The following is a 15,684-nucleotide window of genomic DNA, read 5'->3' as shown; positions in this document are numbered from 1 at the left end:
ACAATATGCTTATTTTTGTTCTTTTGGATAAATACCAAATAGTGGGATAGCTGAGTCATATGGTGGTTCCATTCCTATTTTGGGGGGAACTCTCCATACTGGTTTCCAGAGTGGCTGTAGTCCTACCAACAATGTGTCAGTGTATCTTTTCCCTGATATCCCACCAGCATTTATTATTTGTGTTCTTGATCATTGCCGTTCTCACCGGAGCAAGATAAAATTCCAGTGTAGTTTTGGTTTGCATTTCCCTGATTGCTAGAGATGTTGAACAACTTTTCATATATTTGTTGGCCATTTGTGTTTCTTATTTTGAGAAGTGTCTGCTTAGTTCTTTTGCCCATTAAATGGTGTGTTTTATGGAATGTAAATCATAATTGCAAATAGATCTGGAGCTGTAGCTCAAAGACAGAGCACCTGTTCAACATGCTCAAGGCCCTAGGTTCAGTGCCCAGCATAATAAAAAAATAATAATAATAATTAATCAAGACTTTCACAGACAAAATTCTAAAACTTGATAGAAGGACATAAAAGAATTTCTAAACAAATGGAGACAGTCCATGTTCTTAGGAGGAAAAAAAAAAAAAAACTCTGTTATCCTAAAAGATAGCCTTTGTTCCCCAACTCTATGAACTTTATGAATAGTCAAAATTCCAGCATGACATTTCAGGAAATTAACACTGGCTCCCCAAAATATGCTTAACAGAAACGTTTATCTTTTAGAATATCTTTGAATAATTTGAGAATTGGAAATATCTAAATTGATAAGTTTTGGACATTTGGATTGGATCTATCTGGTTTTGATGCCTTATTAATGGTGGCTTTTTAATGGCCTTCTCAATAATTAAGTTTTGCACATTTTTTTTTTTCAGTTAATGTTGGCAGGAAATTTTCAGTTACTTTTGCCAGGAAATCATTTTCTCTTAGTGTTCAAATGTAACCATAATATTCTTTTATATTAATTGAAATCTCCCTATGGAGATCACCCAGGTTTCTGAGATTATTTCTCTGTAATACCAGTCTTGTCAAAATACTGCCTTTTAAATGTATTTTCTACTCCTCATTGCTGTTTGTGCCATTTAAGTTTTTAAACTTTATTGTACTGCTTTCTAGATTCATCTGGTCCATCTTTTTCTAGTTTCCTAAGGTGGAGCGAGGGACCGAAGCTTGAGTCAAGGCAAGACAGGAAGTGGAGAGGTGTCTGGAGATATGTGGCCACAGTTCCTCCTGCTCTGTCACGTGACTGATCACCAGTGAGAACTGTGGGTTAAACTTCACATTAAAAGACCCCTGGCTATTCCCTATTTTTCCATCTTGAGCTCTGGCACATCTCTTGACAGAGCAGTAGACAGATGGTTTGGGTTCCCATGGAAGACTTTATTCTGAGGAAGACTCAACTCTATGGCCAATACCTTAATCCCTATGTCATAATGCAATTGTGAATTCATAGCTTTCCCCTCACTCATATTACTAGTGGCCAGGCCTTAGGAGCAGAAAAATCAGGACAATTGAACCATCTAGAGACAGGCCATGGGGATTAAATTTTGTGTAAGATACATGGTCAGATCTTCCTATGGGGGTGATGGGATATGTGGGTATCACCCTGGGACCTTACACATCTTGGGTGGGGAAAAGGACACTTGCAGCCGTGCGTGCCTGTGTACAGAGCCATAGAAAGAAACAGCAGTCTTAACTAATGGATGCATTTCCCATTTTATCTGCATGACAGAGTGAAGGCCGTCTCATTTTAATTAAAACTAAGAAGAAAGATAAGAAAAAAAAAAAGAAGCAGTCACTGAAAAAGACAGATAAGGTGGGTAGAATTCCACACAATTGAGAGAAATCCAGACCATTTAGGACATGAGGGTGTGGGATTCTGCCTCTTATGGATTCAGAGTATAAACCACCCAGCAATCAACTCAATATTGGCTCATTTCCCGTCTGTCCCCTTATTAACCTGGGCTCTCTGGGTCTGGCTCTGTGGCATAGAGAGTAATTGGAAAGAATGGCATCCGTCAAAGGATGCAGGGACTAGAAGCAGGAACGCGAGGACCTGAATTAGAAGGTAGAATGTTCCAAATATAGGAAGACTGGGAGACACATTATATGGTGAAGGTGCTGAAAACATAAGACAGCATGGGCTGAGGCTGTGGCTCAGGGGTAGAGCTCTCACCTTGCATGTGTGGGGCACTGGGTTTGATCCTCAGCACCACCTAAAAATAAAATAAAGGTATTATGTCCACCTACAACTAAAAAATAAATGTTAAAATAAAAAAAGCATGCTTGTGGCAGAGAAAACTCAGCCAATGTGTTTTGAGATAGGAAGTATTCAAAGAAAAACAAGCTCGGGCTGGGGATGTGGCTCAAGCGGTAGCGCGCTCGCCTGGCATGCGTGCGGCCCGGGTTCGATCCTCAGCACCACACACAAACAAAGATGTTGTGTCCGCCAATAACTAAAAAATAAATATTAAAAAATTCATTTAAAAAAAAGAAAAGAAAAACAAGGCTGACGTGTTGGGAGGCCAACCTCAAACCCAAAAAGTCCGGAAGAGAAGGATGGAAACAAAGTCCCTCACCTCCTTCCTACACCTCTCTATTTGCTCATTGTTTTTCTCTTGATCTATTCACTAGTGAGGTAGTCAAGAGAAGGACACTGTGACTGAGGCTGAGGTCCCAAGTGGCAGTGAAAGATCCCAACCAGGTCTCCTGGCTCCTGGTTGGTGTCCTGCTAACTCCCCTGAACTCTCCAAGAGAGGGCTGAAGGGATGACAAGCTGACATTAGGAAAGAGAACCCAGGCCCCTGACAACGTTCCCTGAGTGGTCTCTCTTATCTCCATCTAGAAAAAGCAAACCAAGGAAGCCATCAAGATCCAGGCCTGGTGGCGGGGCACCCTGGTGCGCCGGACATTGCAGCATGCAGCCCTCAGGGCATGGATCATCCAGTGCTGGTGGCGGGCGATACTTATGCGGGTGACAGAGAGGAAGCGACGGACGGCACTGATTGACTTTGCATGCAGAGAGAGGGCAGTGGTCAAGCTCCAGTCTTTGATTCGCATGTGGCGCATCCACTGGCGCTACTGCCAGGTGCTCAATGCCATTTATGTCATTCAGTGCCATTGGCAATGCCACAACTGCCAGACATGTGCTTCCCTCCGGGGCCACTGTGTGATCACCTCCACTCACCTGCAGTTCCACATTGAGATCATCAACAACTAGAGACTGGCGGAAAAGGGCACTGTGTCTCCTGTCCCCAGTAAACATCTAACCTGGTCTTTGTCTGTCTTATGGTATCCCCAGATAATTGGAACCTTGAGACTTAGGTCTTGCTTGTTCTCCCTTGGAAAAAAAATTCAACGGAGTTTCCTCCATGTGTCCACTGACCCTGGAATTGGATTGGAAATGGTCCTATGCTGCTTACTCTGTTGTCAAAACAGAAACAGAAGTCCCAGTCTTCCCTGACATATGACAGAGCCAGAAATCCAAGTTTTCCCACTCCTAGCCTCATTCCTTTCTTCCCACCCAGGGATGGAGAAGACAAGAAGACATCCGCCTGAAAACTCAGCATATATGGATGAACTACGAGCCTTTTCTCTGTTTGCCTGGGATCAGAGTTGATTGCAGACTGGGGTGCCTCAGTTTCCTCTTTTGAAAGCATCTAGAGAGAATGCCAATGTATTTGGCTGACTCTCCTGGGAAAAGTGCCATGTGGGCCCAGATGAAGGATAGAAGGTTGGCTTTAGTAGTGGATGGTCCTGGGGCCGGGCATGCTAATGAGGAGGTGATGACTCTGGTGACTAGTGAAAAACAAGTTCACGGCACCTCAATTCTTTCTTTACAACTCCTTATCCCAAAAGTTGTACAACAAACAGTGCTCCTTCTTGTTGTCCCTATTCCCTGGTCTTTTCTCAATTCTCAGTGATTTTATCATTGACCAAGATGATACTATCAAAATCTTTCATTCTCACCTCAAACTATTCCTGCTCCCCTCCTCAGCCACTCATGTCATGGTCATACCAAAGCAGCACTATTCACCAGAACCTTCTGTGATGATGAAGGTATTCTTTTTTTTTTTTTAATATTTTTATTTTTCAGTTATCGGCGGGCACAACATCTTTGTTTGTACGTGGTGCTGAGAATCGAACCCCGGGCCGCACGCATGCCAGACGAGCGCGCTACCGCTTGAGCCACATCCCCAGCCCAATGAAGGTATTCTTTAGCTGCCCAATCCAATATGGAAGCCCCTAGCCACATAAGGTTGTGGAGCTCCTAAAATGTGCCTAGGGTGGCTGAGGAATAGTCACTTAATTTTATTTAATTTAAATTTAATCACTTGTGGCTAATGGCTACCCCCATTGAGCAGTGAAGCTCTACACCTCATCATTACCAATAATAGTCCAATTTGCTCTATTGCTTTCTCTAATGTTCCATTCTCTAATTTCTTCTTTTCTACTAGTTTGCCTTTTCAATAACCTCAATAGAACATTTCTTCAGATGTGATAAGTTCTTCTGATCTATTGACAGTTCCATTTTTTTTTACAGCCATCACCCCTGACATGAACTTGGATATTTTTTTTATCTAATTCAGACTCTGTGGTTAATTGTTGTAATCTCTCCCCTGCACAATTTGAGTTCCATTGGTTCTCTACCCCCACTCCCACACATCTCTCCCTCTTCCCCCCCCCCGCCCCCCTGCCATCTCTATCTCCTCTCTCCCTCCCTCTCTGTAAGCATGTATGGGATGAATCCAACCATCTCCCTGTTCTATGCCTGCAGAATAACAGAGCATAGCTTTAACGAAACAACCATAAAGCAGTCTCAGTCTATATTTAGGACTTCATATTTTAACTGGACAAATTTCCCAATAAATTTCTCACATGCCTGCATTTCCATTGTATGGGTTGAATAATTCATACCATCTCCTCTCCAAGTTCTCCCCTTGAACTTGGTTTATAATGTCACCACCCACTCAACTGGAGAAATGGAACAGACTAGATCCCCTTCTTCCTAACAACTCATTCTCCATCCCACTTGCATCTGGACCACCCACACTACATTCAATGACCAGCTGAATAAATGAAAGGCCTTTATCATTGGTCAATGATAAAATCACCCTGCTGCCTTCTCAAGTCATTTGATCCCAATTACAAAGCCCCACTATCCAAAGTATCAACCTCTCCCATCTTTAAAAAATACTTCCTAGACCAATCTTCATTCTAGTTCATAACTTCTCCTCATAGAAAAAAAAAAATGTGCTGCCATTAGATCTGTTTCTATTCTTCCTATTTTTTTCTCCAATCCATTTTAGTCTCCCTTTCATTCCACTGGGACTGCACTGATCAACATCATGAATGTTCCATCTGGCCAAATCTGATAGTTATTTCTCTGTTCTTACCTTTATGCATCCTCTCTGAGGCAGGGTGCAGAGTTGACTGCTCCTTCCTTATTGAAACATGATTTTTTAAAAGGAAAAAAACAGGAATTACACGATTTCATCTATATTATTTGGGGGTGGGGGTACCAAGAATTGAACTCAGGGGCACTTCATCACTGAGCCATGTCCCCAGCCCTATTTTCTACTTTATTTAGAAACAATCTCACTGAGATGCTTAGTGCCTCACTGTTGACGATGCTGGCTTTGAACTCGCAATCCTCCTGCCTCAGCCTCCTAAGCCACTGGGATTACAGGCAGGCACCACTGCTCCCAGCTAGAATATATTAATATATTAATTATATTAATATTAAATATTAAATATTAAAAATATCTCATTAATATATTAATGAGATATTTGTGAAAGTAGAATCACAATATTATTATATCTTTCAAAATTCACAGTAATTGCTGGGCATTGTGGCACATGCCTGTAATCCCAGTGGCTCAGGAGGATCACAACAAATATATATATATAAAATTTGTTGTTGATGTTGTTCATTCTATTTCATGTTCATTCTATATCATCCAAATATGAAGAGCTTCATTATAATGAATTGAATCACATAATTTTAGAGTCTGAGAAGTCCCAGGATCTGCCATCAATGTGTTGGGGACTCAGGAAAGCCAATGACATATTTCAAAGGCCTAAGAGCCACACAGCCCTTGGTGTAGATTCCTCTTGTCTGAAAGCCTGGGAACCAGGAACACTTAGGCAGAGAACTAATGTCTCACCTCAAGTAGTAAGGCAGAGTTAATTTAACTTTCTTGCACATTTTTGTTCTATTTAGGCCCCCTGGATAGATTAGATAATGGCCACACATACTAGAGAGAGCCATTTGCTTTACTCACCAATTTAAATGCTAATCTCTTCCAGAAGCTGCCTCACAGAGACACCTAGAAATCATGTTTTACCAGCCATCCCATGGCCCAATCAAACTGACACATAAAATTACCTAGTATATATGGAAAGTCACAAGCCCTGTGTTAGCTAAATAATCTTTAGAGGAAAAACTAAAGCAAGAGGGATAATTCCTCTACTCGATATTGGGCTTAGTAGATAGTTACAGGAGTCAAAAAAAATTTGTTTTATGAAGGGATGGTCATGTAAACCAATGGAATCAAAGAACTCGGAAATAAACTCACACAAATATACTTAACTGATTTTTTTTGCAAAGAGGCAAAAGTAATTAGATGGAAGAAAATGGCATTTTCAACAAGTGATGCTAAAGCAACTGGATATCCATACACACCCCAAAAATAAACATTGACCTAAGTCTCACCATAATGCAAAAAAAAAAAAAAAAAAAAAAAAAAAAATCAAAATGGATCACCAATTTAAATATAAAATGTAAAACAATAGACCTTTGGAAAATGCAGTATGTTTAGACAGAGTTCTTACACTTGACATCAAAGCAAAATCCAGAAAAGTTGGACTTCATCAAAATGAAAGACCTTTTGCTTTATAAAAGACTTTGTTAAGAGGATGCAAAGGCAAACTATAGGATGGTAGAAGATATTTTCAAATCCCATATCAGATGAAGTGCAAGGAAAGCCAAAAGGAGATAGAGGGAGCTGCAGAAGCAAAGCAAAGACTGCTCTTGGAGCTGCCAGCTTTATTTATATCAACAGGTTACAGTAGTTCATTGGCATGGTTAGTACATATTGTTCATTGTATCACAAGCAGGTTACAGAGTTAGCAACACTATACAGTTTATTCCTTAGTTATATACTAAGTTGCAATGTGCAATGTTAGGAGATTTGTGTAGCCCTCAAGAAGGTCCACTGTATAAAGTTACTGTTATGTGAACAGGTTTAGGCTCAGTGAAACACTGTGGTTGTCTAACAAGAGCCTCTTCATATAGGGTATTATCATAGCAGCTGGAAACAGAACCAAGATCTCTGGGTCCGCAGCAGAAGTTAGTGGCCCTATGCTCTTCAGTCAAGATAAGAAAGGAAAACTCAAGTTTTCTGGGGGTTTTAGATAATGTAATCCACATGACGATATTTCCAAGCCCCCTTAACGGAAAAGTTAAACTGATGTCAAGAGGTTTAGAGAAAAGTACAATGACCCCTGGTGCTTATCTGTTTGTAGGCAGGAACCTTTGGGCCATTCTAGATGTTGGTGACCATGATTTCCACTGCTGAAGGCATTGTAGATATTGGTGGTGCCTACAACATCACCACTTCCTGAGGGTGTATGACCATCCACAGATAAGAATCTGAGCCATAACAGTGGCAATCACTCCTGCCTAAACCTCAATGGGTTATTCAACAAAAGAAGCAGTGCATACCAAAAAGAAAAAAAAAGACATACTTTGTTAATCCAGGACTAGTTACAGATAAAAATATTACAACTCATAATCACCCATAATCTAATAGTCCAGTTTGGCTCATCAAAAAAAAAAAAAAAAAAAAGGCTTCCAGAGCCTGAAGACTAATAATGGACCACCTCAGGTTGCATGCCAAGGCCATGTGGACAGGAAACCAAAGAAATACTCCATATATAGTCAAGGAAAAAATGTTGCCCTAGAGGTACCCACTAATAAAAGAGAAGCCCAACTGCTACTAGGCCTCTGTGAGTACTGGGAACAGCATGTACCCTACCTTGGGTGTTCTTTTGGCTCCCTTAGACAAGGTGACCAGCAAAGTCATCGACTATAAATAGAGCCTTTGTAACAGCAGGCCTTGGAAACCATTCCATAGGCCATGGCCCATGCTTTGTCTATGGAACTTTTAGAACCTGCTAGCCTGATGGAATGATAGGTGTCCTCAACATCCATGCATGATGACTGCAGTTTGCAGCAACAGAAAACTGTCACTGAGGTACACCAGCCTCTTATATTTTGAAGGCCTGAAGCAGTCACCAGATACACTCCTCTTGAAGAGCAGTATATCTGCTTGGTTTTGGGGTACTAGTGGAGACTGAGCACCTTACGGCTAGAGCCCCACATGGAATGCTGCAAATTTACCTGTCCGTTCTTTGGGTACACCCAAATCCAACCAATGAAATTGGCCAGGCTGCCACATCTTTCTTTTTTAGGGGAGTATTGGGGATTGAACTCAGGGGCACTCAACCACTGAGCCACATCCCCAACCCTATTTTGTATTTTTATTTAGAGACAAGGTCTCACTGAGTTGCTTAGCGCCTTGCTTTTGCTGAAGCTGGCTTTGAACTCACGATCCTCCTGCCTCAGCCTCCTGAGCTGCTAGGATTACAGACATGCACCACCACACCTGCCCTGCTGCCATATCTTGCCACATTTTTACTGACTATTCCTGTTGGAAGAATGGCAACTGAGTGACTGGATTATCAAAGGATTCCTTGTGTGGAAACAAGACTATGGCAATAACTTATTGCCTGGAAGGGGAAAAGGGTGACTTGTGGTTCAGGCCACCAAGACAGGGCCCTCTAACTCTTATCTGAAGGTGATACTTCTCCCAGTGCCCCCCCCCCACTCTATGGGATCTCAAGGGGATGGCAAATAGAACCAAGGAGAATAAGAGTGCTAGGGTCCCTTCAGTGACACCAGGAATATGTTCTCTCTCCAGTTAGGTGGGCAACATTATAAGACATGTCAGGTTTACAAAGCTGGACTAGATGACTGAGCCCCAAAGTGTCAAGCAACAAAGATAATGGGTGTGTGCAGAGGTAGTTATCTCAGGGCTGAGACAGACCGAGACAGACCAGTATACACCAAAGCAGCTCAATCCCTGCCCAATAGGTGGAAAACACTTGATACCCCAGGAGAGAGAGAAAAGGGACACTACCCTATCAATCTGGTCTTTCAACAGGGACATTCCAGAGGAGACCTGAAGTGCCTTCTTTAGGCTCTTTCAAGCTGTGGCTACCTCTGGTAACCTGATGAAATCTTGAATCTCAATCCATCACGGTGCTCTCTCATCCTGTCAGTGATACACCTGTGCTATAGTTTGGATTTGAAGTGTTCCCCAAAGGTCCAAATGCTAAAGGCTTGATTTCCCAGTCCACAGGGATGGAACCTTTAAAAGGTGGAGCCAAGTAGGAGGAAGTTAGATCTTTGGGGACAGGACCTTTAAGGGCCCCAGTCTCTCTTTCTCTTTGCTTCCTGAGTGTCATGAGGTGAATAACTTCTCCCACCATGTGCTCCCACGAGGCACTGACTCACCATAGACCAAACAGCAATGAGGCACTCTGGAAAGCAGTATGAAGATTGAAGGTTCCATATGACCCAGCTATCCCACTCCTTGGTATAAATCCAAAAGGTCTAAAATCAGCATACTATAGGGATGCAACCGCAACAATGTTTATGGCATGCAATTCACAATAGCCAAGTTATGGAACTAGCCCAGATACCCATCAACAAATGAATGGATAAAAAAAAAAAAGTAGTATATATACACAATGGAGTTTTGCTCGGCCATAAAGGAGAAAGAAATTGTGGCATTTGCTAGTAAACAGATGGAACTGAAGAACATCAAGCCAAGCGAAATAAGCCCAACCCCAAAAATCAAGGATTGAAGTTTTCTCTCATACATGTAAGCTAGACCAAAATAAGGGGGGAAATGTGGGCATCCCATGAAAATAAAAGAGATATCAGTAGAGGAAAGGAATTGAGGGGGGAGGAGGAGGAGGGGAGGGAAAGGGAAGAATGGTGGAATTAAATTGGTTAAACTATTCTATGTACACATGAATATACCGCAGTGAATTTTACCTTTAGGTTTATCTGTAATGCACTGATTTTTTAAAATTATAAGTAAAAAGAAGAAAGACTAGTGGAACAGAGGAAAGAGAATGGGGAGGGAGTAGGTGAGGGGAAGGGAAAGTGCTGGTGACTGAATTGAGCAAATTATATTCTAAGCTTGTATAATTATGTCAAAATGATCCCCTATATTAAAAAACAAAAAGCAGTGGAGCCAATCAACCATGAACTGAAACATCCAAAACTGTGAGTCAAAAATCATCTTTCTTATTTTTAAGTTGATTGTCTCAGGTATTTTGTTACAGATATATAAAGTAGACTAACACAACCAACATTCTAACATCACAGTGTATACCAAGCCCTGGTTTACCAAGTGAGAATTTGGTATCTGTTATATGGGAGGGAACCAAAGATGCCCTGTTTTAACCTGACTCTGGCAAAATGCCATAACCACAACTAACGAAACCTTGCTGGGCTAGTACTTTGATGTGTCATGCTCCTTTGATTATATGGACAAGAGGTCTCCCAGGGCTGATGATGAAAATGACTAGACTATTGTTAGTCCTCTGTGTAGGATCTTCATGAGCAACATTGTATGGGCTTATGCAACCATACCAAAAATGAGTCTTGGCCAGTGAACACCAATGCCTCCTTACCATGAATAGGTTACTTAAAAATGAAGGGCACCTCAGGGCTCTTTCTTTCTCTGTAGGCAATCTATATGCAAATAGAAGACAGAAAATCTCACACCTGGAAGCTGGCAGACAGTGGGATCCTGCACATCAGGCATACTGGGGATGCTCCTAGGTGTCACCTCTGGGGAGGAGTCACACTGTTGTGCCAACAGCCTAAACCTAAATACCAGGCTTATTAGGACCTGACAGTAGGTGTGTGACTGATTCTGGTTTTGTGTCCTTTATGAGAGCTTCGGTACCAAACATAGGAGTCAATGCCCAAGAAAAAAAATATAAGAACCCACACCTGACTATGGCAGACATCCACTGGCACTGCCTTGATGCCCAACAGACATCCCTTAATCACCTCAGGAAGGTTGTGTTAAACAACAGAATTTCTCTAGACTTTCTTTTAGCCCAGCTGACAGAGCATTAGGGGATTGAGCCTCAGCGTGAGTTTAGTGGGACAAATCACATTCAAATCAGCAAAGAGGTAATCAGCACAATCTAATAAAGGCCACACATGAAAGGCCCACAACTAACATACTCAAAGGTGAAAGTCTGAAAGCTTTTTCTCTAAGATCAGGGTGAAGGCAGGGATGCCTTTCACCACTTCTATTCAGCATAATTTTGGAAATCCTATCCACAGCAAGAAAAAAAATAGAACTGGATTACATCAAAATTTAAAACCTGTATATCCAAGAATGAAAATAGTAGACTAAAAAGGCCACCCACAGAATGGGAGAAAGACCTTTGCAAATTATATATACCTATCTGATAAGGTATTAAAACCCAGAATATATAAAGAACACCTACAAATCAACAGGAGAAAAAAGTCCAAACTTCGGGGAAATGGCAGCTGGTTGGGCTAAGTGGGTGGCAGCAGGCAGTCCTGTGATCTGCAGCCAGGCTCAAGCCCTGAGGATGAAGGGGCAGACTGATTGGCATGAGCTGTCATCTCTGCTCCTCTAGCCTGAAAGTGTTTAAGCTTCTAAAATGTCATCTATCAGGCAACTAGTTTATGCAGTTACTTGTTTCCTGAGTGAGCAAAGTCAGATGGATGCTTCCCACAAACTGAAAGTCGCGATTCAGTGCTTGCGGTTTTAAAGATCAGCCCAGAAGACACATATCTAGCAGTTTCCCAACCTTTGACAGAAATGTTTACAAATCCTTCTGTAAGAATCACATTCTGTGGATAAATTATGGTATATATATATCATGGATTTTACCAAAGCATAAAAAAAGAATGACTTTATGACATTTGCTGGGAAATGTGTGGATCTGGAGACTTATCATGCTAAGTGAAATAAGCCAATCCCAAACAACCAAAGGTTGTTGTTTTCTCTGATTTGTGGAAGCTAGCCCACAAGGAGGGTTGGGGGTGAAGAATAGTAGATTAGACAAAGAGAAATGAAGGGGGAGGGATACAAAAAAGAAAGACAATGGAATCAATCTGACATAACTTTCCTTGTGTGTGTGTATATATATATATATATCACAGTGAATTCCACCATTGTGTACATTCATAAGACTGGGGTCCTAATTAAAATAAGATATATCCCATGCTTCTAAAATTACATCAAAATGGATTCTATTGTGATTTATAAAACTAAAAAGAATCAACAAAAGAAAAGAAAGAGAATGACATTCTGGCTCTCTCACACCCAGTGCCTGAAGATGTGTGAAAAGCTAACCAACTAAAAGATAAAGGCGTGCCCAGCATAGTGGGTAATCTCAGCTACTTGAGTGGCTAGAGGATAGTAAGTTTGAGACCAGCCTCCACAACTAGATGAGATTGTGTCTCAAAATAAAAAATAAAGGCTGGGGTTGTGGCTCAGTGGTAGATCACTTGCCTAGCATTTGTGAGGCACTAGGTTCGATCCTCAGCACCACCGAAAAATAAATAAAATAAAAATAAAAGTATTGTGTCTATCTACAACTAAAAAATATTTTAAAAATAAATAAAATAAGTCAGGCATGATGGCCTATGCCTGTAATCCCAGCGGCTTGGAGGCAAAAGATAGGAATTTAATCGAGGCACTAAGCAACTCAGTGAGACCCTGTCTCTAATTTAAAAAAAAAAATATATATATATATAAAATAGGGGTAGGGATGTGACTCAGTGGTCAAGTGACCCCAAGTTCAATCCCTATTATAAAAATAAATGAATAAATAAATAAAATGGGTGGGTGGGGGCTGTAGCTCAGTGGTAAAATGCCACTGAATTCTATCTCAGGTACTGAAAAAAAGGAAGAAAGAAAAGATAAAGATAATAACCAATCATAGGCAAAAGTGCCATTGTGAGAGCTTTGGGATTCTGATAGGAAGTTGTAAAACCCCAGTGGAACCTAGGACCTAGGAAGGCCAATTTGAGAGGGTATCCTTGTGCAAGTTCACTAACTGTAATGCCAGGTTCAAATCACAAACATCCCCATTCCCCTCAACTATGGCCATATTCAGACTGAATCTTGTCATCAGGATCTGTTGTACATCATGGTAATTATAGTTAACTACATATTGTATACTTGAAAATTGTTAATAAATTTTATTTTCTTTTCAACTAAAAAAAAAAAAAAAAGAGTATGCACATTTGAAAGTTTGCTGGATATTTCCAAAGTACCCTTTCAAAGATGCACCAGTTTGTACTCACTTTACATGGGGTTGTAAGAAGGACAAATGATCCAGAATTTTGGAATTGGGTGAATAAATATTTAATATTAATTAACAAAAAATGTGTGGATCTGGAGACTTATATCTTATTAAAAAAAAGATAATAACCATATGAAAGAAGGAAATCACACTGCTGCAGTGGATCATTCCACACAACAAAATGCAGTTTCTTATTGCAATAGAATCGCTGCCCAAAGTGAATTAATTTACTACACAGATGCAGTAAAGATTATGACAAAAACAAGATTATGAGAAAAACAATAGCAATTGATTCAAAGTATAGCAAAGGCCTACAGGAGGATGGCGTTTGCCCTCATTGCCATGAATAAATTTGAAGAAACAGTTATAATTATCAAAAGCATTATATCTTGACCTTGAAAATGATTCCCATAAGTCAAATCTGAACATAGAACAAAGGTTAAGAGAGTTAACTGCATTGAGCTTTGATATAGCTAGCTTGATAAATGATCCAGTTTTCATTAGCATGGCAGCAAGTTTAATGCAAAACCTTCAAGTTCAACAACTAATGTCAGGAATGATGACAAATGCCACTGCATACCTGTTTCTGGGTTTCAGAGCCTACCCAGCCTATCTGGGACTCATCCATACGGGACTGAAAGTTTGATCAGCAGATATCACCACAGAATCCTGAATTTATAGAGCATCTGAGAATTATATCTGGAGCAGATCATTCAATAGGAGCACTGAAGAACACTTGTGATTTGACCAGGGACCCTAGCCCAGAATGCAAAAAGTTTGTGACTCTAATACTCGCTATAGACAGAAGTGGAAAAAAAAAAACACATAAACAAAACAACAATAAAGCACTGTATCTGAGGCTTAAAAATAATGGAGGAAACCCTCTTGTATACATTCTTAAAGAACACATCTATTTAAACAATAGGCTTATCACAAGCAGATATGAACATGCAGTGACTCTTTTTGAAAGGAAATGATCAATTGCTTTCAGAGCCAATATATCACTGAGATATCATTCTATTTTCAAATTTTTATCATCATATTTGTATATTAGACTTAATAGCAGAATATATATATATATATATATATATATATATATATATATATATATATATATATAAATGTGTGTGTATATATATATATTTTTTTTTTCTTACAGCCCAGGGCTGCCTCACACATTCTAGGCAAGCACTCAACCACTGAACTGCATCCCCAATCCTTTTATTTTATTTTATTTTATTTTTTAGACAAGGTCTAGCTAAATTACCCAGATTGGCATTGAACTTTCAAACCATCTGCCTCAGTCTGTTTTATGGTCAATACGAAACTGTTGGCAAAACTGCTGAAAAGAAGAGCTAGTATAAGCTGGTGCACTATCAGTCTTTTTATTATTTTTTAGTTGTTGATGGGCCTTTACTTATTTTTTAATTTATATGTGGTGCTGAGAATTGCACGCAGTGCCTCACACATGCTAGGCAAGTGCTCTACAACTGAGCCACAACCTCAGCCCATGCATTAGCAGTTTTAATCTTCAAAGGACAGCCTAATACTGCAAAAGTAGCTAGGCAATGAGAAATAGCATGTTGAGTATTTTCTTTTGCATGGGCTGTGGCAAAGATAAATCTGGAACAAGTATCCACAATTACATGTACATAACATTGTTTGTCAAATTGAGGAATGTGGGTTACATTCATTTGCCATAACTGATTTGGTGGTCAATGAGGATTTACCCCAGATGGTAAAGATGGAATGTGTATAACACATTGTGGGCATTGATGTACAATTTGACGAGCTTGTTCTCTAGTAATATTTAATTTTTTATGCAAGCTAGAAGCATTATTTTAAATTTAATATCATGAATCATAATACAGCATAGTTACCATGCAAGTCTGGAAATAGTTATGTTTTAAGATAATGGATTGAAACAAGCCTTTTGGTTTCTGACCTCTTAATAATATTTAGCTACCAATGTGCTCTTACTTTTTTAAATTTATATATGACAGCAAAATGCATTACAATTCTTCTTATTTGTATACAGGACTATTTTTCATATCTCTTGTATATTCATACCAATTCATGTCTTTATACATGTTCTTTGGATAATAATAATCATCACATTCCACCATCATTTATAATAAACTAGAAGCATTTTGATGATGCAAAGAATGTGAAGCATGTGCACAGTCATACAAAGACATTTACTGACAAACAGCAACCAGTTTACCAATCTTATCGTTACCTGATGATAAAGGT

General features: G+C 40.0%; 1 protein-coding gene and 1 pseudogene across 1 annotated transcript; both read left to right on the top strand.

The window, feature by feature from the left end:
- Nucleotides 1–1,527: 1,527 nt before the first annotated feature.
- Nucleotides 1,528–3,214, top strand: Iqcf2 (IQ motif containing F2). Its single transcript, XM_076867082.2, has 3 exons — nt 1,528–1,545; nt 1,727–1,810; nt 2,840–3,214. The coding sequence occupies exons 1-3, from the start codon at nt 1,528–1,530 to the stop codon at nt 3,212–3,214; spliced, it is 477 nt and encodes a 158-aa protein (XP_076723197.2).
- Nucleotides 3,215–11,778: 8,564 nt separating this feature from the next.
- LOC143407955 (small glutamine-rich tetratricopeptide repeat-containing protein beta-like) lies at nt 11,779–14,173 on the top strand (annotated as a pseudogene).
- Nucleotides 14,174–15,684: the final 1,511 nt, after the last annotated feature.

Source organism: Callospermophilus lateralis, chromosome 10, assembly GCF_048772815.1.
Source record: "Callospermophilus lateralis isolate mCalLat2 chromosome 10, mCalLat2.hap1, whole genome shotgun sequence".
NCBI classification, from domain to species: domain Eukaryota; kingdom Metazoa; phylum Chordata; class Mammalia; order Rodentia; family Sciuridae; genus Callospermophilus; species Callospermophilus lateralis.
Note: the sequence above shows the minus strand (reverse complement) of the source record. Positions and strands in the feature narration are given on the sequence as shown.

What these genes read in the sequence shown, in the direction of transcription:
- Iqcf2 (XM_076867082.2), top strand. An exon ending in CACTGAAAAAGACAGATAAG is followed by an intron (nt 1,811 to 2,839) that starts GTGGGTAGAATT and finishes ATCTCCATCTAG; the next exon opens with AAAAAGCAAACCAAGGAAGC.